Source organism: Bactrocera oleae, chromosome 5 (genome assembly GCF_042242935.1).
Source record: "Bactrocera oleae isolate idBacOlea1 chromosome 5, idBacOlea1, whole genome shotgun sequence".
Classification (NCBI taxonomy): domain Eukaryota; kingdom Metazoa; phylum Arthropoda; class Insecta; order Diptera; family Tephritidae; genus Bactrocera; species Bactrocera oleae.
In genome coordinates this window covers 41,329,076-41,355,410 of record NC_091539.1, presented here as the reverse complement: position 1 = coordinate 41,355,410, position 26,335 = coordinate 41,329,076, and the positions used below count along the sequence as shown (strand labels likewise).

Here is a 26,335-nt window from a genome sequence, read left to right as displayed (position 1 = left end):
TTCATTTGGTTTAAATAATAAGTAATAATTCGTGGAAAAATTCAATTACATTATTTTTGTATAATTTTTAATCTACAATAAATGTCTTGACCTATTCAAGGCTGTATTAAATAAACATTGTCGAAACTTCAAAGCACAAAACGTATTTAAAAGTAATTTATTTCACGTACGCCTGAAAGTATGCCACAATAATTATGCTACCATACAGTAGTGGCAATAATTATTTGCCATTTTCGCACATAATAAGCTCTCACCCATTCAACAATACTAGCGAAAGGGCGAATCTAACAAACAAGTAGTTTAAATCAAGCAGAATTATTTTAATAAGTATAGAAATTCACATAATTTTTCAACTTGACAACTTTGAGTAAAAAGGGAAGTTGATAGTCTAGCTAAGTGATTAAGATGTTCTTGGTTATAAATTATTTAAACACCAAAACTTCACAATAACCGAATATGTCATATTTTCGTTGTTCAAATTTAACAAATTTTTATTTTATGTTTTTTTCTATTATTATAATCATATTTATATATCTGATTATTTCAAAAAAATTTAAATTATGTTTTAGTTTCGTGTATTCGGTCTATAACTGTATTCAGTGTATTACAGCTTGCTAAGAGCTGGCGTAACTTGATTATCATTCCATTTATCCATTCCATATTCCGATCATGCATAGGAAAGCTGTGGCCTTGTGTGTCTTTTTCAATATAATATATTATTCATTTGAAGCGTAAATTACAATAATTTTTTCACTCAAAAATTTAGTGCCTGAAAATTGTTTTTGCGGGAAGTTTTTTTCATCACTTTAATGTGAAGAAAAACTCAGCTTGGTAAAAGTTTATGTAGACATGTCCTAGCTGAGAGAAAATGCCAAAAGTGATTTGAACGATTTAAAAGTGGCGATATCTGGGCGACAAAAGTATTTACAGATGTGGAACTGAAAGCCTTACTCGCTGCAGGGTGCAGGCTGCAGCCATTTCAAAACGTTTAAAAGTTGCCGAATACATTCAAGAGTAATAAAATTGTGTGCCATACGAAGAAACATGAATTCATCACTATCTCTTAATTAGACTTAGTTCGAAACGACATCACTGGAGCACAAAAATTTGTTTGGCTTTGGAGTGGCAAGACCTTTTCTTTTATAGTTTTTGGGTTGCTATGTTAAAGCGATGTGGCAGATTTTTATTGTAATTGGTATTATCATAGAAATATATAAATTCCACTTGTTTTTGAAACTAATTATGACACTTAAAATTTTCAGCACTTGTTTATATACAAATTAAACTAAATAAACTCTATTATCGCCTCGTCTTGCTAACAACTTCCCAAAGTATTATTAGCCAAACCATTGCAGTCGGCCGCATTTGTTTGGGTAAACGCTGAAGGGAACACAAAGAAATTTTATATTTTATTAACCGTACTTTTTTTAAATTTCATAAGACTTACGAATGAAGCGACGGCAGTTCGCCATTTCCATCGTGCATAGGTTTATAAAAGTACGACACCGTCCAAATGGACCTCGTGCGCAAATTCTCTGGTCCACTACGCAGTCGTAGTTTGTTATAACACATCTGCGAAAACCGAGAGCCAAAGACAACCAAAGTGCGAGCACCAAACCGAATGTGACGTAGACTTTCATGGTCGCTAAAACTTTTTATGGTAACTGAGTGATACGTCGCGGGTTTTTATAGTGCCGCGTTAAGCGGATTTAAGTCGTCAATTGTTACAAATATTTATTTTTAAAGAAATATAATAGAAGTAGGCTTAGGAACTTGGGTACACTACTTGAGAAAACTAATGGTACAAAAATTTCAAATTGAACTGAAGCATTTTCCGGAGCTAAAGAAGCAGATTTCTAATCCCCATCGAGACGTAATGGAATTTTAAATTTTTACTAAAGTATTAGCTTACAAGGATTTAAAAAAAAATAGAATGTGGCAATCTTAATTGAAACAAAAAAAAAACGTCAACTTCGGCTGCACCGAACCTATAATAATACCTTTCACAAATACAAAATATTCCTCAATAGTGCCTTTCAAGTGCGCCACCTTATTACTAAAAATTGTCCAAATCGGACTAAAACTTTTCAACCCTCCAGATACCATACATGTAGACCCTTGTTACTAAAGATATATATTATTGAAATTCGAGGACAATCCTTTTCTGATAATAATATGTCTTTATGTCAAAAATGCTTTGTATCGGGTCAATAATTCCTTTAGTCCCCATATACCCTGTAGAAAGATTTTCGAACTACCGGCTGACTTTGAATCACATATATCGACAAATAAGTAAGATAACTTAGCAAAATTGACTGATCGTGAAATATTATATATACTATAGTTTAGTGCTGAAAATTTGTAAAATTGGTTCACAAATTACCCAAACTACCATATACTACATATATTGATTTTCGTTGTTCTAACAAACCTATGTATCTGAAGGCATTTCTCTGGCTTTGTTCCTGGCAAATTGCAATAGAAACGTTTGGTTATACCTGAACTTAGATCTTCCTTGCTTATTAGTGCTTCCGTTCTACAGAAAGCAGCGAGTCGCTGCATGAGATTTTGCTTGCAGCTGTGCACCACACTAAAGCACCGTAAAATAAGAATCGCTTGACAACTGCTGTGTAACTTCAATACATAAGGGCAGGTGATAGGCCCCAAGTTGACCTTAGCATCTTCTTACATGTGTAGAGGGTACCACTGGTCTTTTTCACCCTCTCTTCCACATTGAGTTTATACGTCAGTTTGTTGTCGAAAATTACTCTCCGGTACTCGGTATGGTCCTCAGTAGTTAACTCTTCCCCGTTGACTTTCGGGGGTTTCTATAATGGGATCCTGTACCTCCTTGTAAAGACTACCATATCCGTCTTACCGGCATTTACCTCTAGCTAAGCCGATATTGTTCATTGGTGTTTGACTTTTAGAACGCTATTCATCACGCTACTAATTATGTCTTAGAACTTGCTCGCCACTAGTATAGGTATGTCTTCTGCATAGGCTATTAGTTTGATTCAAAATAGTAAAATGAATTAAATTTTGTTTCCTTGCTTTTTGCTGGCAGTGTGAGATTGACCTAATTGCGTTAGCGTTTTAGCTTTACTTATGGCCAAAAGACATTTGTGTAAACATTTATTTATTTTTATTAAAAATGTAGGTAACTAATAAACATCAAACTAGGGGTAATTCACAAAAATAAATAAATTTCAATTAACATGGAATATTTGACGAAAAAAGTAAGTGCATAAAAATATATCAAAATTTCAACACAAAATTTAGCCTCTAAGAAGAATTGGCTGTCCATTGACCCCACTACCGAAACCACCGACACCACCGACACCACCGACACCACTGACACCACCGACACCACCGACACCACCGACACCACCGGTACCACTGTTACCACCAGTTTGTCTAAGGCAAAAACCTCTTACGCCGTTACTCAACTGGCTGCAAAGGGACGAATTTACCACGGTGTATTCTGAATGAAAAAGAAGAAAACATATTTATAAACAATATTTTTCTAATTCCTCAAAATAATTGAATACTTACGCGCTGTCTGCTGACAATTAGCGGATTGCAGAGCACAGTAGTTACTAAAACTCTGACACAAATTCGATTGGCCGAAGCGTGCGCAAACGTTTTTCTGGCGCCTACAATTGCGCATATCCAGGACACAAACCTGCGCAGTGTAGGCGAATGAAAGAAGCGCGACGAAAATGCCCAATGCTAAAAGTTGGCAACGCATCTGTACTTTTTTTTTAATATTAAACGATTTGTATAGCGAAATAATTTAAAAACTTAAAAATCACTCTGATGTTATGACTTCAGCCAACTTTTTTCGCAACTATTGCTATTTCTGGCGCATTCGCTTTTATAGGTAAAATGTGGCCTTGTGCTATACCAAAATATCCATGTTTTTCTACTGAAATGTTAATATTATTGTTTGCAATTTTTACGTATGGCAATTTTCCCCTTTTCGCACAATTTCGCAAATATTTTTGTTTGGCAAATTAAATTTGCAAAATCAAGGTAACGTAAATTAGAATTAACGCAACAATATTATAAAAACCTAAAATTCCGTCACAGAGTTCGTTGTCTTATATAAATGTACTGTTAGTCACGGCTCAACACCTGTTTCAATATAAAAGACTAGCTACATACGAGTATGTGTTTATTTGTTTTCGAGAGTTTGCGAAGTGAACCAAATTTTGCTAGAGTTTTTTGCGTCGTTTAAATGAGTAAATATTTAATTGTGGATTTCCATAGGAGGGATCTAAACGTAATCTATAAAAAATGTGTGTTCCTTTCTGCATAAAATTTGAAAACTTTAAAACTCAAAGCATAATCTTTATAATTCGATTTTGTGTCTTACAAAATTTTTATATATTTAGATTTGACGTTCTTCCTCGTAACCGCGGACTGCGTATATGCATAATAAGTAGATCTAACTCACTGATGGAAAAAAAGTACTGTTTCATACGAACTTAGGACAGGCACTTCCTCCAACGGGTCAATCATCTCGGGCTTTTCTGTGTAGACAAGCGAGTTCACATTACCGCACAAAACATTCTCCAGCAGTGTTAAATCGCTTCGTTTCCTTCAATAAATTGATTTTTTCGTTTGCTGTATGGCATGGAGCGCCGTCATGTTGGAGCCAAAGTTCGTTCACCCCATATTCATTCACGAAAAAGTCATTAATCAAGGCTCTATAGCGTTCTCCCAAGACTTTGAAAAAATATGGATAAATGATTCCCTCCGCCCATAGATCACATCAACCAGTAAATTTTTGAGGATATAAAGGCGTCTCAAACCAAAAGTGAGCTTAATCGCTAAACACACTTTTTTCATTGATGATCTTTCAGCTTCAACTTTTGCACGAGTTGGATTTTGTAAGCCCGCAAACCAAAATCGTTCCGCTAAATTTTTAATTTTAAAATTAATGGACTCGTTCAGGTCTCTTTCGATACTCTGCTCCACAGCAGCAATAGCGTCCACGGGGCGCACTGTACGGCGATTCTGAGGTTGCGCAGTATCCACTAGAGTAAGCGTGGTGCGAAACCGATTCATGATTTCACGAATTACGGGCCCTGCTGTGTGATTATGTCGATCGAATATTGGACGCAGCGCGACAAACGCCTTAAAGATGTGATAATGGCAAAAGACAAGCACATAAAATATTAAAGTAAAGATATTTGTAGCGGACTAAAGGTTGAGTGTAGATCTTTCCAAATTTTATTATTAGCTAAAATGCATTTTACCCTTTAAAATCATTTTTTTATTTGGAATCGAAATATATACATTTACATAGGTCTAAATTTTTATACACTGGATAGAGAACAAAAATTCCCGTCTGTGCCACCGGCATATCTGCTTACGTTGTCCTATAGCATATTGTGGATTATTGAAATTCGCTATTATTATTCTATCTTACAATTAGAAAATCTTTATTTTGAGCCTACCCTTGTTGTCTGCTCTGCTGTTTGCAGATGCCCTTTTGCTAAAATTTTTAAAAGTTGTTCTATAAAGAAGACTGTCAGAGGCAGCCACGTTGTTTTCAATATGGTCTTAAAATACAATGTATGCGAACTAAAATTAATATATTTTTTCTCTAACAGGCTCATTAAAGGATCCCTCAAAGGATCCAGAAATACCAAAATATTATATTTGAAACCATTTGGAAAAAATTGAATCGCAAGGTATACAAAAGCTCCATCGGCAGCAATTTTTCATAAAGCACACAGTCTTTTGTTGCTAGAAAGAACTAATAAAAGCGGCTAACATTTCTCAAATTCCACTACTTTTGTAAATTTCAAAGCACAAATAGTTTGGATATTTGACACCGTTGTCGCCGCGCTTTCGCCCAGTTTCCACTGAGTGCGCTAAAAGCATTTCATTTATTTCTTGAACGCGTCCATTTGACATGCATTTCCTAACCGTCTACTTCCGCCCAACACAATGCCTGATTCATTCATATGCCTGTGCCCCTTCGCATGCATAACCCACTCGCTGCACACTCCGGTTACACTTCTCCTTGTTGTTGTTGCTGCAGAATTTGTCGCTAAATGGTCATGGCTTGAAAAAGTGAACGCCATCAGCTGAGCCATCAGATTTATGCTGAGTGAGCACAAGTGCGCCCAAGAACAGTGGCTGCTGCTGCTGCAGTTGCTGCCGTTGTATGATCAGCTAGTTAAAATAACAACAATAATGCCGTTTTAGAATTCGAGTATAATTTTTTACATCCTGTTGTGCTAGCGTATTTCGTTATGGGCGCCAGTATGAATTTCGCAGGCGGCACCAAAATGCTGCCATCTCGCACAAAACGTGGGAAACTCTATAACTCTATATGTATATATATACAAGTGTGTGTGTGTAATGCCACGTTGGCCAAGTGAAAATGAGCGAAATGTGTTAAAAAGTGCCAATTTCAGCTGTAGCACTGATTTTCGACGGCCTTCTTGCCTTGCCGCTCGGTCTTAGCGACGAGCAGCTGCGCTGTGTCGTTGAAAATTTCTCGCTAAAGCGAAAATAAGTGAAATTTTTTGGAAGAGTTTCATTTACTTTTTGAGACTTTTTTGTGCCTTTGCCACATTCCCGACTAGCTGCTAGCTGGCTGTCTGCTTGGCATTGCTCGAATTGTCTTCTGGGTAATTTTTCATGGTGATTTGCTTTGGCTGTCTTTGAGTGAGGCGAAGTAAACACCAAGCAAGGGCGCCGGGCAAGGCTGAGCGTAAGCCTGATGAGCGCGCAAGACGGCAGCGAAACAGCAGCACTTTGACGAAATATGATGTGCGGAAATTGAAGAAATTTCGAATATGTTTGTGTATGTAAGTGCAGTGCATGGAAGTTAGGTGTTTCCGCTTGAAGTTTGTAGCTGCTTATGCTACGTGATCCATGGTATTTTTCAGCGCAGACATATTGCGTTACAGTGGCAAAGTAAATGGCAATAATAAATTTTTAGTGCGCCCAGCAGCCGAATACAGAAACACAAGTATTCAATTCAAGTCAAATTGAGTTGGAAAGTGTTTTGTCCAAAAAAAAAAATATGCACCAAATTTCAAGCGTTATACGCTGCAAATAACCATAAGCAAAAAAGAGTTCAAATAAATTAAAATCAAAATCCTATTGTTTTTTGTTTAAGACTTTTCGTTTTTTTTTCTGAAAAGTAAAAATTTGAACTTTTTTTAACTTCGAGTATCCTCCATCACTTTATTGAACCAACCGAAGCTTAAACGACTTTAATCTTGTTCTCAGACGCCTTTTCGGTATTTTCTCCTTCTTGTAATTCACAGCTGCCACAATGGCGTTGTTATAAGTTCTCAAAGCTTATCATTCCATCTTAGTCGAGAAGAAACTTTTAAAGAAAAAGATAAAAATCTTACGCAGAAGCCTTATCTAGCAACCATACATACATTTCAATGTATTTTGTCATCAGTTACGGATCTAAATCAGAAGACTTCATAACGACCATACCTACTTCGGAACAACATTTGCAAGTCGTAGACATTTTTTATCATAATTATGGTTCGGTTCGCGCGCTGTGTCCAATATTCGGCCGACATAATCGCCAAGCAGAGTCTGTAATTCTTGCAATCATGAATTGGTTTCGCACCACGCTTACTCTCCTCCTTACTGTATCAAGTATCACGGAGAGTTTGTTCCCAATTCCACTTAAGCCGCTGATGTTGCAACCTAAGACAGCCCCATAAGCTTCAAAAGAATACTAAATTCAAACATAACATCTTATAAATAGATACCTTTTATCAACTACTCTCCTCTATCTGCTTCTCACTCGTTCCCCTAACACAACCGGCATGCACGCGGATTTTTATCTGGCTAAGGCCATCAACTCGAAAGCATTTTTAAAAATTACTTCTGTTGCTACAAAAACAATATATTACATATACTTGTATGTTTCATTGTATCTCCTTCAGGCTTCAACTGAATAGACAACAAACTACATAGTACCTTGTATGCAATATTTACTACACAAACTATACGGTAGTTGGGGCAGTTTTTCTGCTCAATCTTCTTTTGGATTGGATTTCAATCGATAACATGGTTTAATTGTACCATATTTTGGTTAGTAGTTGATACACGCTCTCTAATAGTTTGTCACCACCGCGTTTGAATAGTTCAGTCGGCACCCGGATTGTTGTTGATGTTCAGCCGTGATACCGGCTGAACAATCTTAGTTGGATTGCGATAAGCTAATTTCATGGTCTTTACTTGGAGATTAGAGTTCTTCATCTCTTTTATAATATACATATATATTACTGTTACCCTAGTAGCTTATTTGTTTTTAAAAGTATTCAACTTAATCCCCCTGTCCGCCAATATTTCAAGCTATTCTTACTCTCGGCCTCGCTTCAAATATGTCTCTCTTTTTCCTTTTTGGTAACTCTCTAAGTATTTGTATTACATTCGATCATAGTGAAGCTATATAGATAACGTGGTTTCTTTCTAAACTTGCCTACATCCCAATAGTTCATCAACGGCAGATGATACAGTATAAATATTTATAACTAATTTAATTTTTTCCTCAAATTTTCTCGTAACCATTAATGCAATTTGCATTCGTTCCAAATCATTTTGCACGTAATATTTCTTTTGTCACTTTCGCATTTGAAATATTCACCATTTCCTGCGGTCCACCAAGAGAAACTTTTAATTCTCACCATATCCGACGTGTTATTGTTGTTTATAGCAATTCAGCAGCGATTGTGTTTATCCTCGGTTGTCCGGTTGCAAATTGCATCACTTGTCGGATGTGCACATTATGCTGGCAGCCAGCATTTCTATTAGTTTTACTTTCATGGTTTTTGGCCAAACCACACAGTGTCTTAAAAGACTCTGCACTTTTACATAGCGGATTAATGAGAATTTAATGGCATTTGGCACGAAATATGAAAATGTCTAATTTCTGTAAATATCATTTTCCCTTCGCATTTGGGTCAAAATTGATGGAAGAAAGTTGAAGAAAATAATAAAAATTGTAAAAATTTCATTTAAGCTTAGAATCCAATTACTGAATAATTTTTAGTGAAGTTTTCAATACAGAAAGTAAATATATGAGAAACTGTACCCTGCTCTCTTAAAATCTTCTTATTTTCTAAACAAATCAGACCGGTTGCAACTTACGAGTAGGACTTTTAACTGTTTTCTTCGAGAATAGTGAACAATCTTCATGTATATATCTTAAAAGAGGTTTAGGTTTACAAATTTTGTGACACTACAGCCTCTGCACTTAAATAATTTTATGATCGTGACAGCGACTGCAGCTTACAGTTAAATTTAGGGTTCAGGAAAAGCTTTTGCTCTCGATTTTTTATTAACGATTCAATAAGAAATATTTGAATTTATCTGATGAAATGTGCCTCGAGGGAGGGAGGGAGGGTCTAAGGTGATCCACTATAAGGTGTGGCCAAAGAGCTAGTCTTTTACTTTAAGAAAAGTTTTTAAAGAAAATCGTCATTGCTTATGGCCTCTTACCTGTGGTACTCCATATATGAATAGCAGTTGAAAGTCAAAGCACCTGAGAAATCTGGTGTGGAATTCCAGCTAAAGTATTTTTTTCTGCATAAAAGTTGTCCATTAGAAGTAGGCTGTACCTCAAAACGTTGGGTGAAAACTTCAGTTGAACTCTGCTGTCAGACGAAAGGTCTCAGTCTCAAGTGGGAGATAAAGCAATAATATGGATGCAGAATTTCTTCTTACTCAACAAACTATCCACATTATTAGGGAATCTAAGATTTACATTCTTTAATTTTTCTTTCATTGACTTTTTATTACATCTCCAGTATGTAAATGACAGCAATGGGGGTCATTAATGGGAATGTCTCAGAAGTAGGTCTTTCAAAAGAGGTTGGAACAAGCGGTTTGATACTTGTAGATTAAAGCATACAAGAAATGATTAATGTTTACAACTGTTTCATTGAATGCAGAATATGCGACGAATATCTAATCCTTGCTTTTGTTGTAGGCATGTTCGGATCGAGTTAAGTTTTTTTATTTTGGGTTATGTTTTTCGCTGGATATATGCAAAATTTATAGTGGAAATGGTATTTACGATATATATGTATGGATGCTTACACAGTCCGCTGCCGGGAATTATTCTAATTGCCGTAGCAATCTAGCATTTTTCTTCTTTGTCTACTTTCTACTAGTCCGGCTCATCATTTCGGACTCCTTTACTAATCGGATGGAATAACGATAATTTCAGCGATGCTTCCTTTCTTTCCGAGAAGAATTTTGTTATAGTATGGTTCTTTGGTCGTGAGAAAGATACCCCTTCGAGGGTACAATTTCCTTTGAATTATAGTTGGAGTTTCAGCATCATAAAACCTGTGGATTTAGTATGAGATAGGCTTGTGATTATTTAAGGCAATAATAAATTAAAATATTTACGGAAATATTTATTTTATTCCTTGAAATACCTTCCGTCTCTTATTATTCTGACCTTTAATGTTGTGTAATGTGATATGTAATCGAGAAATCAACCCTGGCCGCTGCTGGGTTGTGTATTTTGAGAAGTAAAAATTTTGACAGAAAACAAGAAAAAAACATTAACTTTGCTGCACCGAAACCTTAGTACCCTTCACAGGTTCAATTTTTCTTACAAGAACTTGATTTTCTGATAAATAGGAGACCCAAATTACTCTTTACATTATTATTTATAGTCAAAACTACTTTAAAGTTTCCTCACAAACTCAATCAAACATTTCTCTTTCAGATGGCCTGCAACCGGTACTTCAAATCGTGCAACGGATTGTAAAGGGAATCACGACATTTCCAATACCGAACATTTAAGTCCACAGTAATGCCAACAAACGACATACAACTGCTGAGTTCAACAGCAACAACAACACCAAATGAAAGGCTTGTAACGGGCCGAGCTGACAGTCGACATTAACTGTAAATACCGAAACACTCAAGGCAATTGTTTCGGAAGATACGCTAAAGAGCGGCTTCAAAGTGATCATTGGCCGCGGTACAAAGCAGGTGCCCTACAACATAGTAAACCGTGCCGTTATGTGTATGTGGCAACAAACGGATACAATACCAACGACAACATAATCATTGTGAATGTCAAACAGAGATATCAATTGCAAGTCGAGAGTTGCCAGTCGTATAACAATTATTGCGAAGTCGCGTGGGCTTTCCGCACTTAAACGTTGCTCGGAGCAAGTACAGCTAAACCAACACCAACAAGTAACAACAACGAAAACAACAAATATTAGCGAGTCACCATAGCAGCGCGATGAGTGTGGACGTGGAAATAAGCAGGCAGTATAGTGAAATCACTACAACAACATCATCCTCAACTACAACAACAACAGATAAAGACATAGTTGCAACCAAAGCAACGCAATCGTCGGCATGGACAGCGCTTCGCTGGCCGATTGGTTTATGCGAAATCGGCGAATCTACGACAGCAACAACAACAACAAATTGCATAGCTACAACAAAAGCTTTACAGTCAAAGCGAGTTGATAGCAACACTTGCCGACAGCAATGTGATGAAGATGACCACAACAACAACAAAAACAGCAAAAACAAGAGCAAAGACATGAACATCCCCTCAGCGCAACGAGCAGCAAGCCAAAAGCGAAGGCGAATACAGCAACAATCCCAACAACAACATTGGCGGCATTATCTGCTGCAGCCACTACAACGATGCGCATTCTCCAAAGACGATGATGCCTGTTGGAGCGCCCGCTTTTCCACGATTCTAAAGCAACAACAACAATGGCTGCGCGTTTGCCTTGTGCTCGTCATTTGCCTGTCACTGCCCTCAGCAACGAATACAAAACCTCAGACCTCAGCAACAGCGCCAACGACACTTGTCACGGAACCAACATTGAGAGCTACACTAACAACAACAGAAATAGTAATAGCAACATCAAAGCCAGCAGCCACAATCAGCAAAACGGCGCAGTCGCCATCTCCACCGCCGCCGCCGTCGGCAACTGAGAGTGATGACAACATTGTGACCAACGAAACTACCAACTTCACGTACACGCACAACACCACAAACAACGCTATCGGAAATGTCATCATTCCCTCAACCAAGCTCAGCGTAAATTCAACGACCGCATCAAAAGCTCTGGTGCAGACGTTGGCGGCGCTCACGGTGGGTGCGTTGACAGTGTCAACAGCATTGCCGGCGGCTACGCAAACATTCACATCCTCATCGCTGTCATCAGCAGCAGCAACAACAGCACGGCAAACACACGACACAACTACAGCGACAACAACAATGTTTGACTACGCCGTCATTGCGTTGGCGGAAGCAGAGGGCAGCGGAGATGACAAGCCCGATACGCAAACGGCATGGAATGCGCACTTCGTCAATGGCATGCTGCATGACATTGAAACAACAACAACGTCAAATGAATCACCAACAGCTAAATATCACGGCAGCAACAATAATATCATTCGCAATGTGCCCAGTGGGAGCAACACTTTGTGTAGCATGCAGCAACACAGTCCCATAAATGCTAACACCGACACCAGCAACAACAACTACGCAAGCGTAGACGCAGGCTTGAGCAGGATTCGTCACCATCGCGTTACACGTTCCGTGGGCCATGGCAGCCCTGGCAGTGTAGGCTTAAGCGGCAGCAGTTTTGGTGCTGTAAGTCAAGGTGTTAGTAGTGGCAGCGGGTTGACGGGGAGCGGTAGCAGTGGCGTTGTTAGCCTCTCGAATACGCACGAGGGCGAAAGTAATAATCATAACAGTATCGAATGTCCTAGTTTCGATGAGAATTCGGCGTGTCCATGCTACAAATTCGAAGACGGTGAGTTTCATTTGTTTTCTACATTGCAGATCCAAATGGTGGCTTATTTAAAGGGTTATATCCACTTGCAAGTCAGGAAAACTACTTTTTTTGCGAATTATTTCTGAAGAGGCATTTTATTTAATAAATAAAAAAATAAATGCTTTTATATAATTTCATTTACTTTGTATTCCATTGATCGCTTAAAAGATCCCCTGAAGAACCTCCGAAAAAACTGTCTCAAATCCAAAAATCGAAAAATTATTATTATTGGGTGTATGCTTAAGCTAAAGTCAATATTGCTGTGCTGCCTAATCCTAAAATTCCCAGAAAGAGCCCACATTACAACTCCGTGAATTTAATTTAAATTTCCTTAAAGGCAATCATCTTTGCTTGAAATTACAAAGATCTGAATTTAATTCCCTATGCCCTAAGTTTCGAACCATCCGTGAAGATGCTCACACGTTAGCAGTACAGCGGTACTTTTGCATCACTGGCAGGTATAAGAGCAGAGAAAAGTTGACGGTGGCCCAGTTATCGGAGCGATGAGGTGCGGGCCTCAAGCTTTAAGACCTACAACATCTATCGAATAAATATTAAAGTATTTGCTTGAATTTTCGACCCTAATTTCGTAGGTACTTGTATATTGAAAGTTGAAAACTCAAATTAACTTTTGTTGCAACAAATTACGGAACTCTGCTACGGGTAGGCAACAAATACGGAACAGGTGCGATTGAACACTTCTAATGTGTTTCCAAAGTATTTGAAATGATATCGAAACACAACAACAAACTGCCACAAGATGTTTCAGTAATAGAAAAGAAATTGTGTTGAAGTGCTGTTTCCTCAAGCACGTTTGCAACAGCGCTACACTCACAAATTGACTGCTAAAATGCCACATCTGTATGTGAGAACGTGTTCCAGTGCCACTTTGCAGGTCCTCACATGCTTATAACGGTGCTAATCCATATGTTAACACATATTAACAACTTTTTCACACGCACACCGCCATTCCCTTTCTTATCCAGCGCTTCAACTTGTTTCAGTTTTTGCTTTTGTAATTTGCAGGCTTATTTCTCGAGTGTCCCGGCACGACGGCCATGTCTTTGCGCAGCACATTGGAACGCATCTCGTCGCCGATACATTCATTATCCATTTATGATTTCGATCGTTCGGTCACGTCTCTCTCGCAGGATGTCTTTCAACCAGGTGTCAATATAAGGCATTTGCAATTTTCACACTCACACTTGGAGACGCTAAAGGATAACAGTTTGCGGCATGTACGTGCAACATTGGAGTCGTTGAGCATTGTTAATGGAAAATTAACACAGGTATGTTACCAACCACATACACCCACATATACATACATGCATAAGAACAACAATAACAACATAAGCAAAACATTAACGAACTTGGCAAAGTGTGTTGACTGTAGCCAAGCGGTTAGCCGACGAAGCAGTCGAGATATGTGTGTTTATGCACAGTGTTACCAGTTGCTTTAAATCGATCGTTTTTTTTAATACAGCATATATCAACACGTGACCAAATCTTAATTATCTAAGATTGTTAATGTCTACTTATGCCTTCAAGAGGTAAAATGGAAATTTCATTTTACTTGTGGAAAAATCATACTTTAAAAACCACTATGATTTTTGAGAACCCTACTAAAATCTCAAATATTTGTAAAACCTAAGAAACTGTAAGCAATAACACGCCGTATATTCTCTTCAAAGACGTTAATCGACTCAGTCTTATTTGCTTAGACAAGCGACTTCACATAACCCCACAAAAAAAAGAGTCCAGCGATGTTTTCTTCAGCAAAATGACTAAACAGTGACTTTGCGAGGATGTAACGGAGTCTGAACAATAGCTTGTGTATTATCATCCCTCCAAATGTGACAATTTTGTTTATTAACGTAGCCATTCAACCAATAGTGAGCTTCACCGCTGAACCAAATTTTCTTGTAAAAGTCGGGGTCGGTGATCATCTCATTTTGAGTCCATTCGCCGATCGTGCTTTATGGTCTTTCACCTTCAGTTCTTCCACGAGCTAAAGTGGATGGACACAGTTTCAATTGTTACGCGCCGTGACGGATGGACTCATTCATATATTCTGCGATACTCTGCTCCACAGCAGCCAGTAATGACTGATTTCGAGATTTTTTAATCAAAACTGAGGCTAGTGAAAAGGGCTGATGACTTTCAAAATGATGTTATATGGGAAGTGGGGGTGGTTGTATACCGATTTCGCTTATTTTTAAAAACTAAATCTCATTGACGTCGAGCACTTAGTTGATGATAGCAAAAATTGAATCAAAAAGACGGCAGTTACAAACATATTTTTCATATCGGCATCTCATATATTGTTCGATATTAACGAAACAAATATAAGCGTAAAGAAACTAACAGTTGCTACATATACCTATATATTTTGAAATATAAATACATAGTTCTATATAAATATACTTCTCCATTTTGCATTTATACATTTCAATTTCAAGTATGTTGATAAGATACAAATTCGTGTTGGATTTCAGTTGTGATTTACACAATTTGGTAAGTTATGTAAAAAATTACCTAAGAGTGGTCAGTGTGACTGACATACAATAAATGTATTTAAGTTTTGTGAACTACTTGCTTTGAAGAGTATCTTCGTATGGTAGGTGGACGTGGTTATGAACTGATTTTGTTCATTTACAGGGAAATGCATAATATTATATTACTAAGCTTGGTTGAGCGTCTCCAGTGATACTTGAATTACTTAAGTTTGGACAAGCAGATCCTGATGTAATGCTACTTTTTCAAAAAAAACAAAAATTATAATATTAATAAACAAAATATTTATTTTAACTGACCCTTAACCTGAAGGTAAAATATTTTCTTGCCTAATTAAAGTTTATAGTGTATTTTTAAAACATATCATTTTATAGACGCGGTAATAGTCTGATTCGCATTTTGATGCTTTTATCTTGTACCACAGTGCAACGTGTTTAGCATAACCATTGTCTGTCAGCCGTTGATTGTAACGTAGCAGGTAGTAAATTTAGTTATACAGCATATTTCAGGCGCACCAACACATGCCACACGCCGACGATATGTTGATGAAATGTAAACTTCAGCAAATTTGTAATTGCATGTGTGTGTGCGCATTTTTCTTGCATTCACTGACAGTTATGCCAACAATTGTGCTAGCTTCTGCATGCGAATTGGCAAGCGTGTTGGTACACAGAGTCAAGTGCGAAGAAGCGCTCACAACTGGATTAGAGCAAACCGCCCGATCGCCTTACATTCGAATTGCTGCTTCGGTTGCACTCATCTTTGCTTAGCACTTTGCACACATCTTCATCAGCATCATCGCTTTGCTGTTTGGCTCTTCAGTTGCTTGGCTGTTTTGCTCAGCTGTCGTCCGCATAACGCATGAATGCGTCTGTCAGTTTCGTGCAATTTGTCTACCTGTCTGCCACTATGTCTGATGGCAGCCTAACTGTATGTTATTTTCTTCGACTGCTGTTAAATACGTGTCAGCAAATATTCGCCCGAAATTACGCATTCATGCATTTTGTGTTGGTTTCATGCGAAATGTACGTGCCGAATGGCAATCTTCCACTACAGCTAGCGGTATTATCCTTACACACATACTCGTACACACGTCCATGCATACGTGCGTTGTGGCAGTACGCTTTTGTGGCAGGCTCGTTTACGAGGATATGCCAAATTGAAATTTCGTAAATAATATTCTGAAGGTGAATATTTAATCCATTGTATAATTTAGACAGAAAGGTCGTGTCTCATAATTATTTTTCTTAAGTAGAATTGTCTGTTTATAGACTGAGAGTTAAAGGATTACATTGTAATATAATTGTATTTTATTTTACACTAGTGGATCTGGCAGTTTCGAAGTCCCGAACTTATTACTGAAGCAGGAAATGCAAAATACTTATATACAATATATGCCAGCCATATATATACGTGTATAAAAGTTTATATATCTAACTCGTGTAAAAGAGTTTTAACCAGAATATTTTATAACGGGTTTTAATTTTAGACGTGTGGTTTTCAATGAAACAATATTTTTTTCGGAGTTGGTTTTTTGACAGCTGTTACTTGACTCATACTCAGTTTGTTTGCCATTTCATATTGAACAGGCGTATCCCAGAACAGCGTTTACAAATCGTGCAAAATCGGGCCCAAAACGAGATGACCACCGATCCTGATTTTCCCAAGAAAACTTTTTTCAGCGATGAAGCTCTCTTTTGCTGGAATGATGATAATCCAAAAGCCACGGTTGAACCTCAAAAAGTCACTATTTGGAGTGCTCTATGATCAGAGGGAGTCATTGGTCCATATTTCTTCAAAAATGAAGCCGGTCATAATGTTACAGTCGGTGAAGAACGCTATGGAGCCATAATTATATAATGACTTCTTCGGTCCAGCGTGGGCTGATCTTGACGTGGACGACCTTTGGTTCCAACAAGACGGCGCTACATGTCGTACAACCAACGAAACTATCAATTTCTTAAAGAAAATTTTTTCTCACGTCGTGGGCCTGTATCTTGGCCCCCATGCGATTTAACATGGTTGGAGTATTTTTTTTATGTTGTTATGTGAAATCGCTTGTGTTCGCAGATAAGCCCGAGACGATTGACGCCTTGGAAATAACCATTGGCGTGTTATTGCTGACATGCGGCCCAATTGCTGCAAAAAGTGGTCGAAAATTGGCCCTGTCGGCTGGAATTTATTCAAGCTAGCCACGGCGGTTACTGGCTCGAAATCATTTCAAAAATATAAAGGCAAACTCTTATATTTCTATTACATATTCCAAAACATTCGTGAATGTTAAAAAAAATTTTTTTAGGTCCTTACGCAATTTTGTATCTGCATAAGTTTGCTTTCCTAAATACATCATATAGCAACTCTATTCCAAAGTATGCCCAAATTAAAAGCTCTTCGAAATATTTCTTGAAGGTCTTCTCAAACGAGTTACCATTACCATAAATTGTTTTTATTTTAGATATATGGTACAGTAAGACCTCGTTTAACGCTGTTTCGTTTAGCGCTGCCTCGGTTTAGTGCAAATTATGTAGATTAGATGCTTTCTTGACAAAAAGGCAGAAACTTGAATCTTATTTGTTTTTATAAATATATACGGTTATATCGTTTAAAAAAGCAAATAAGCTCCATTCCTAACTTGAGTAAGTCGTCGTATTCAATGCACAATCAAATTCAGCCATATGGTCATGAATAGCAATCTTATGTTCGTATCTGTTGTGATAGCTGAGCTGTTCGGATGTTCGGAAAAGTAAGTTACGGAGTTGATTTTACCAAATAATACTGCTATTTTATGTGTGATCGTATATACACACGTGTTCCTATTAACCAGCCTTTGTACCTTATGACTACTACCGACACTGATGGGGTATATGCTGTTTCCCAGCTTAATATTGTGCCTCTTCTTTTCCCACTTCGATGAGTCTTATAAAAATGATAAATCAATCGCTTAGTGATGATTAGAAGGTTTCTGCAAACAGTTTTCGCTGTTTTACTTCTTTAGAGATTCCAAAAATTTTTGCAACTTGACGGAATTGAATTTTAAACATTTGGTACAAAGCACCTCCTACCTATCACCTTTTGCTTCCATCAGAATACTTTTCGGAAATTGCGTCGTTAAATCCAATCAATTCACAATCCACATAACTCACATATAAAACTTACCCATATTATATGCATTTAGTGTACATATATACAAAAATTACTCAATGAAAATAAGACTTTGATCTTTTGAAAAATTTTGAACCAATCTTTGCGCACAAAAATCTCAACACTGAACACTTCTTACTAAACAACAAGCGCCAAATCTCCACAATGCTATTAAATTCATAAAAAAGCGTGCAAAGCACCAAAGCGCAACTTAATTAAGCTTTCAATGTGGCAAGCCAGTATCTATGTAGACAGAGGGGGTGAAGTGGGCAATAGCAGAAAGTAGACAGCACAAATATGCCACTAAACAGCCTTAGAAATATTGTTTTCTACGTCATTAACTTTCAAATATACGCAGAAACCACAGAATCTGTTTTGAGGGTGCGAATGTCTGCACCAAAAGAAAGGATTCAAAAGTGAGCCTTTTTGGAATCTTAAATTTATAAACGCACACATTCACATGCATGTGTGTTTGTGTGTGAATGCAAACATCGGTAAGGAAAATTATGCAGGCGTAGGTGCTGAAATAAAATAATTTACACTTTTGCCATTACGAAGAGGCGAAGAAAGCGAAAAAGGCCGAAATAATAAAGGCTATAGCTCGGTAAAGTGTAGCACAAACATAATAAAAGTCAAATGATCGCATTTAGAATGTGGAGTGCCACAAGCGCACTGCTGCTAACCCCGTTCCGAACACATGTCGACACAGCAATAAAACTCGCAAAAGCAAAAGTGTACCACATAAAAGCTTTAAATCAAGTCCAATTACGCGAATTTCCAGTTCATTTCCTTTACCGAATTGTTTGCAGCGTTTGTTTTTTATTGAGCGCACATTTGAATCGACCAAAAATTAGGTTACGTATACGCCACGACTGCACGGAGTAGAATACGTTAGCGTGATAAAGGAGCGAATAGGCAAAGTTAATAACCGGCAGGAATGTATTGTCTTACGAGTACATAAGTATTGTGACTTTGGAAGAATATGAGTGTCTTAAAACAAAATTTGGTGGGCTCATATACATACTATCTACATATTTATATTTACGTACAAGCAGCAAATAAATTTTAACTATCTGAAATATATAAACAGCGCCTTCCGTTTGCTTTAAGAAACTATTTAATACTTGCTTTGAAATTATGATTCATGCCACTTATTTAAAAATATCATAACATAACCTATGGATTATGGTAGTTAAAAATATCAATAACAACACAACAATAACAGGGTTGTAAATAATGGGTTAAAAAGACTACTTCGACTGCACCAAGTGTACATTTCTAATAGCATAAAAGGATATAAAAAGACCTTCGTATTGATTATGAGCGTTCAGTTTGTATGGCAGTTTCATGCTATAGTGGTCCGATGTCGACGGTTCCGATCGAGCATGGTCAGAGTATATTCATTTTCAAATTTCTCACCCTAAATACCGGATTGAAAAATTGACAATGAAAATTTCAACCAATTTAGTGGTTATATCTTGCAAACCGCTTAGGTTAAATCAACCAAGCTTGCTAACAAGAAGTCTTTTCAGCTCTCTTCTCTTCATACTCTGTAAAAATGGGTAAAATCAGATAATAACCACGCCCACTTTCCATATAAGAGTTTTGTTGAAAACTACTAAGAGAGCGATAACTCACAGAATAAATGAGCCATAACATAAAATTTCGCTGCCAAAATGGTTATAGGGAAATGGTCGTGGCACAGCCAGTGTAGGGTTACCCAAATATTCGTATTATAAACTAAATTGGCGAAAGTCTATGAAAACCACGCCTACTTCCCATATAACAAATTTTGAAATTCCATCTGATTTTTTCACTTTACAGTATATAAACCAAACATCAATTAAGTTATCACCATGGGTAAAATATGGTCAATACTTCTCTTAGCCCCCATATACCTAGTATAAATATTTTCGAGCTTAAGGTTGACTCACTGTCGCGTCTATTGGTCAGTATGTAAAAAATCATAATGAAGTTTAGAAAAAAAGCAGGGAATATTTCTTAAAAACCCTAATTATTATATCGCAAAACGGATTATCACATGACTATCGCAAGCTATCCTGTCTGAATCGCAGCTGGATTTTAATTCTTCTCCGTAGAGATTTTCTTAAGCACTATTAGTATCTTGACACTAAAAAAGAGGGGGGAAGTTTTCAACAGAAAATTGCTGAGCAGGAGAATGCTCAATGCAGAGAAAAGATTTCATCTTATCTTCGAATGCGGCTGGTAGAGGGTTAAAAAATTATAAAATACAAGAAAAAAGTTAAGTTCGGTTGCACCGAAGACATAATACCCTTTACAATTAAAAAAATGTTCATTCAAGAACTTGATTTTGATCGATAAATTTGAATGACAGCTATATCCTATCGCTTTCCGATCTGCAGAAACTATTCGAAGACTGTACCGTTGTCTTGAGCAATAGCCTATGTTAAATTTTGTGAAGATATCTCGTTAAACACAAAATTTTTCCATACTAGGATTGGATTTTAATCGTTTAATTTGTATTGCAGCTAAATGCTGTAGTAGTCCGATCTGAACAGTTTATTCGTTGCCTTGGCTAATAATACCTGCCAAATTTTGTGAAGATATATACACAAATAAAAAAAGTTTTCCATACAAGAACTTGATTTGGATTGTTCAGTTTTTATGACAGCTATATGCAATAGTGGTCCGATATCGCCGTTTACGACAAATGATCGCTTGGAAAGAAAATCATATGTGCAAAATTTCAGATCGAATTCTCAAAAATAAAGGGGCTAGGGACTCCGAAGTTTTCTCCTGGGTGTTGTTAGCTTCGTGGCAACTTTAATCAACCCTGTTTAGGGTATAAAAACAACCTAAGAAAAAGCGGAAACTGGGCTTAAAAATCATATTCGGAATATATATTTTTTCATATTCACTTTCCTTTTATCAAATATTAGGTCGCACGTTTCAAAATATCTGCTGACTGAATGCGATAATAATAGTATTTTCTGTGAATTTTCACATTTTCGTGTATAAATAGCAGCAAGAAACTATACATAATTTTATTCGACAGTCTTCTTTATTACAAAAATTTTTTTGAATTTTAAATTACTTCAAGGAGAGAACGCCATGCCTAATAAAAATACTGTGCTCCTTTGTAAGTATGAAATAAGTTGTGTTATATTTTTTAACTAAGCCGGGGCTTTCTAGTTATAGTGACTACTTTTATTTTTGCATCATTGTTGACGCAAACACATTGTGCTGAGTTGAAATATTTCTCTGGCAATGAACAAGCGTCTTTGGTCCATCTGCGACTAGTAAGGCAAGGATCACTGCCGATCCCGAGACCAGCATTTCAAGGTAATGCGCCTCATCCAAGACCAGCCAGGCAAGGATCACGACCGCCTACCCGGCCAGCCAGCCTGCCAGTTGAAACAAGACTATCTGGTTTAGGGCAATGCTAAACGCCAGCGCTAAAATCTAAGCAAAGTTCCGCACCATATTTTCGAAAAAAGGACAACTTTTTGGTTACTAATGGTACATCATTTAATAATAGGAGTATCATCATCATCATTTAATAATAAAGTAGTTAGAAATAACTAACAATAATAGTTTTACTTCGAGGAATGAAAAAAAGTCTAAACGTAGAATTCGCGGTATTTACCATATAAAATAAAAGCTTTAATATGTTTTTAGCTTATAGAATTCTGCTGATTTTCGTTTTTTAATGTTTACCAATGAAACATGAAAGTCTTCTTAATAACGGATGCAATTTTTTACTTCTTAATTATAAAAAGAAACCATAACAAAACATCTGTAAGTAGGCGCCACACAAACTTGTCTGCTATTATTACCATAATTGTTATTGCTATTGTTTGTGGACCGGTATATTACATTTCAGCTAAAACAAAATAATATAATAAATAATTCTTAATATGAAAACAATATTCATTACACAAACAATGGCTGCTTGCCTATAGTAAAGAAAAATTGGTATACTGGAAGACTCTATATGGGTATTCTCTCGTAAAAGTATTATGGCAAAGTCGAACTATAAAACTACAGCCGAAGCTACGATCAGATACCAGTTCAGCTTTAACTTCCCGGTAGCGATATTTCCAGCATTATGTCCAGAAATTTATTTATGCTCCGTAAGTTCCTCTTTTGTCTCGTATCAAATAAATTTCTCAGTCCAAGATTTATATTTTAGTCTTTGGCACTTCACTGTTAGTATCCAGTTTTTTGATGACTAATGCTCAGTTCAATGTGTCAAAAAATGTGCTACCAGTAAGTTTAAAACCGATAATACCGAGACCAAGTATACCAGCACGAAGACCAATACCAACCAGCAGACCCAGGCCCCCAACAAGAATACCTAGTCTACCACCGATTAGGCAACCAAGTCCACCAACGAGAAGACCAAATCCGCCAACGTTGAGACCAACACCACCAACTAGACGACGAACTTGGACAGTAACTATAACCGTAACTAGGAGACCAAGAATGATAACACGGGCCTTATGTCGTCACTGTTCTAAGTCATCAAAATGTAGAGCTGCCGGTCCATCTCTATGCGTGTGTAGTCGAAATAAGAAGCTCTGTCGTCGAGTGGCCAATAGATGCACTTTGCGGAAGCTCAATTGTCAAGCGAAGCCACGTAACAGTAAGTACAAACCAAAAACAAGTTGATATTAAAAGATTTCATGAGTTTTTATAACTGTTTCTTCTACAGAATGGGGTATCACGCAACAGAAGCGTTGTGCTAAGCTGAAAGTAGGCGCAAAGGCAGCAAAATGTAAAGATTAGTGAAGATAAGATATAATTTAGAGCCTCTACAGTCATTATGTATCAATATACTATATAAATACAATAACAATAAATCGATTTAAATTCTTTTAAAATGTTATATGCTTCAAATTGTCGTCGAAAATATGGTTTCTATATAAATATTCAAAAAACTTGACAATTTATCTGGAATCGCGGTGTTTGTCTCGCAATTTTTCGACGAGCATTGTATTTTACAGATAGCTTTTCGATATTAAAAAATAATTCAAAGGTTTTTTAGTATTATGTTTTCAATCCACGAGAAACAATTGGTTTATTCATACTTTCTGATCCACTAACTTCCACGATTATGAGCCACTGATTTATCACATATATCGAAAACCAAATTCACGCACTCGAAAATGCCCTCCTCTCAAAAGATATTAAGTAAAGTGGGTGCGACTATATTTTGTGTTAAATATATAAACTAGGTTACAAATTTTCATTCTTTTGAGGTTAAGACACCGCTCATTAAATTTCATATTCCAAAGGGCAGCGTAAAAAAATTTGGGTCAAGAGTCGAAAAAATCATCGAAATAAACTGGGCATTTACAGAGGGCATATATGATGCCCAAGTCATCAGTTAAAATTGAACAAATAGTGTTTGCACTGATATGAAAGATTCAATACATATATAATAACAATCCACAGTTGGAAACTGGAAAAAGTCGGACCCGACCCATACCTTATTCTCAAATAAAACAACCTTAATAATACACAACTTCTTATTGGACTCTACAAGAGACAAGCCAATAAATTGAAATGAATCTTGGCTACAACATGGGTTTAGTTGCTTTTTGATATACTTTCAAAAGATTGTTCTAATTATGAAGCTCTCTTCGTGCAAAGTTCATATCCTTACTATTTGTCTAAGACATTACTATACAGTCTTTCTTCACAGGACGGAACTGTAATTTTGTTATTTTAGTTTTGGAGATTGTTAATCTTCAATGCTTCCCTCTCCTCGTGTGTTCTAGTAGTTGTGGGGATTCTAACAGGCCATTGTCCTATCGGCGTCTATACCGTAAGGTTGAGAAACTTACCGCACACCATCTGCAGAAGCTGTATGGAAGAAGACTCCCTTCTTGATTGTCCCGCGTTTGTGTTTTTTTTTCAATCATAGGTAATTATATATATTTATAGGCTGTCACACTAGGCGTGCTCCTAAACGAAACTCGAACGACGAATACGGATATTTTTAGGAACGATGAGCCGTACGATGACTTGACACAGTTTAGAAAAGAAACACCGGCTTCGCTGGCTTAGTCATGTCGTCCGAAAGGACGAAAGCACTCCAGCTTTCAAAGTGTTCAATGCTGTACCCGCTGGTGGCAGCACAGGAACGGAAATACCTCCACCCCGTTCGAAAGATTAGGTAGAGTCCTCGCACTGCGAGTAAAAGAAATGAATGGCGCGCCATTGTTGATTAGGCTATAATCGCGTAAGTGGCTCTTGCGCCAATGTAGTAGTAGTAATGTGAACAAAATTTAAATTTAAGTTTTCGAAATTACGTTCTTTGAAAACGGACTTTTGAGCTACAAGCCATCGTTAGAAAAAAAACAAAACATTACATAAAACAAATTTCAATATTAAAATATTTTGTTTTATTAAATTTGGCTTATCAACTTTCAATCCTTAAACATTTTGTCTCCCAGTGCAATAGTGCTTGAAGCTGTTGTAAAATAGTAAACAATAAAAATATTGTATTTAGTAAATATTCATATTTGTAATTAATTTTTATTTGTGTAAAAACAAAGCTGTCTTATTACATAATGGTACCGATAAACGAAGCAAAAAGCAGTAAATGTCTGCCAGACACTCCATTCACTAAAGGCGTTAATTTAATCGAAAAAATTAAAACAAGTGTTAAAACAAAAATCATTTGTTACTGGAGATCTGTTCAAGTATATAACATCGTAGGAACTCTTGTTCAGATATCAGTTGAGTTTCACACTCTCACTCAATAGAAGCAAGCAGTTCGAAAAATTGGAAAAAACATGGCCAGGAATTTATTTACGCTCCGTAAGTTCAATAATAATTTAACTAGATACCTTAAAAAAATATGTATATTCCATTACAGTTTTCGGAGCTACGATATTAGTCGCCCTAATAATGATGGCTCAAGCTCAGCCTGATCCAGCAGTCCAAGGTTGGCCCACAAGGAGACCAACACGACCCACTTGGCGACCAACACCACCTACTTGGCGACCCACACCACCCACTCGGCGACCAACACCACCTACTTGGCGACCTACACCACCCACTAGGCGACCTACATCACCTACTTGGCGACCAACTAGGCCAACTAGGCCAACTAGACCAACTAGGCCAACATATCCAACCTGGAGGACTAGTACACGAGGTCCCAGACCAGCAAGAGCGGTAATAACTATCGAACCACCACGTAAGCTTGTCAGGTGTACAAGCGCTGGTCCATCATTGTGCGTGCGTAGCCGAAATGGAAAACTTTGTCGTCGCGTAGCTAACCAGTGCACTTTGGATAACCTTAACTGTCAAACAAAGCCACGCAACAGTAAGTACCGCTGGATATTATGTACATACATTCTAACATTATATTTATTAACGTATTGTCTTTCTTATAACTTAATCTAGATTGGGCCGTTACTGATCTGAGGGGATGTTGCAAGCTTAAGGTGGGCCAACGTCCGGTTAACTGCAATGACCTTTAAGAAAACGAGTGTCGAACGATGAAGCATTAAATATTTGGAACCGTTTAATAAATTTATAAAGTATTTGGAAAATTTATAAGATTTAGAGACATTTGTTTAAATAAAGTCAGAAAATTATTCTTTCAAAATAATATCTATGTTATTTTACTCTTGTTTAGAGGTGGGCGTAACCTCTAATCTACATTATTGGTATAACTATGAGTTTAGTGAAATGTCCCTTAACTTGGGAGGGGGGAGGGGTATAAATATAAGGTTTTATATCAAAAAAAAACAAAGAAAAGGAAACCCCACTTTTATATTGGATATATTTTCATTTAATTTGGGTTTTAATAATTTATTTTGAATATTTCTTGAAGATATGGATCGTCTTTATGGGTC

At 37.0% G+C, this 26,335-nt stretch overlaps 4 protein-coding genes across 4 annotated transcripts in view; 3 read left to right on the top strand and 1 right to left on the bottom strand.

Moving 5' to 3' along the window:
• LOC106618861 (uncharacterized) overlaps positions 1-26,335 on the top strand; it is a 323,886-nt gene that overhangs the window by 278,134 nt on the left and 19,417 nt on the right. The window contains exons 4-5 of the mRNA XM_014236756.3: positions 10,736-12,803; positions 13,851-14,113. Coding sequence (XP_014092231.3) covers positions 11,264-12,803; positions 13,851-14,113 — 1,803 coding nt within the window. The 5' untranslated portion in view covers positions 10,736-11,263. The remainder of the gene's footprint in view (positions 1-10,735; positions 12,804-13,850; positions 14,114-26,335) is intronic.
• On the bottom strand, positions 3,190-3,839 carry LOC106618852 (uncharacterized). The gene is made up of 2 exons (XM_014236747.3): positions 3,556-3,839; positions 3,190-3,484 (listed from the first exon to the last, which is right to left on the bottom strand). Exons 1-2 carry the CDS (start codon positions 3,749-3,751, stop codon positions 3,279-3,281), a joined length of 402 nt encoding a protein of 133 aa, XP_014092222.2. The 5' UTR covers positions 3,752-3,839; the 3' UTR covers positions 3,190-3,278.
• Positions 22,401-23,318, top strand: LOC118681465 (uncharacterized). Its single transcript, XM_036366188.2, has 3 exons — positions 22,401-22,594; positions 22,654-23,106; positions 23,176-23,318. Exons 1-3 carry the CDS (start codon positions 22,570-22,572, stop codon positions 23,247-23,249), a joined length of 552 nt encoding a protein of 183 aa, XP_036222081.2. The 5' UTR covers positions 22,401-22,569; the 3' UTR covers positions 23,250-23,318.
• Positions 25,135-26,088, top strand: LOC106618862 (uncharacterized). The gene is made up of 3 exons (XM_014236757.3): positions 25,135-25,289; positions 25,348-25,800; positions 25,881-26,088. Exons 1-3 carry the CDS (start codon positions 25,265-25,267, stop codon positions 25,955-25,957), a joined length of 555 nt encoding a protein of 184 aa, XP_014092232.3. The 5' UTR covers positions 25,135-25,264; the 3' UTR covers positions 25,958-26,088.

Excerpts from the sequence above, each read along its gene's own strand:
- LOC106618862 (XM_014236757.3), top strand. The coding sequence starts at position 25,265 with ATGGCCAGGAATTTATTTACGCTCC. Across the intron at positions 25,290-25,347 it reads CAGGAATTTATTTACGCTCC|TTTTCGGAGCTACGATATTA; the intron begins GTAAGTTCAATA and ends ATTCCATTACAG. Across the intron at positions 25,801-25,880 it reads TCAAACAAAGCCACGCAACA|ATTGGGCCGTTACTGATCTG; the intron begins GTAAGTACCGCT and ends AACTTAATCTAG.
- LOC118681465 (XM_036366188.2), top strand. The coding sequence starts at position 22,570 with ATGTCCAGAAATTTATTTATGCTCC. Across the intron at positions 22,595-22,653 it reads CAGAAATTTATTTATGCTCC|TCTTTGGCACTTCACTGTTA; the intron begins GTAAGTTCCTCT and ends TTTATATTTTAG. Across the intron at positions 23,107-23,175 it reads TCAAGCGAAGCCACGTAACA|AATGGGGTATCACGCAACAG; the intron begins GTAAGTACAAAC and ends TTTCTTCTACAG.
- LOC106618852 (XM_014236747.3), bottom strand. The coding sequence starts at position 3,751 with ATGCGTTGCCAACTTTTAGCATTGGGCATTTTCGTCGCGCTTCTTTCA. Across the intron at positions 3,485-3,555 it reads TAATTGTCAGCAGACAGCGC|AATACACCGTGGTAAATTCG; the intron begins GTAAGTATTCAA and ends TTTTTCATTCAG.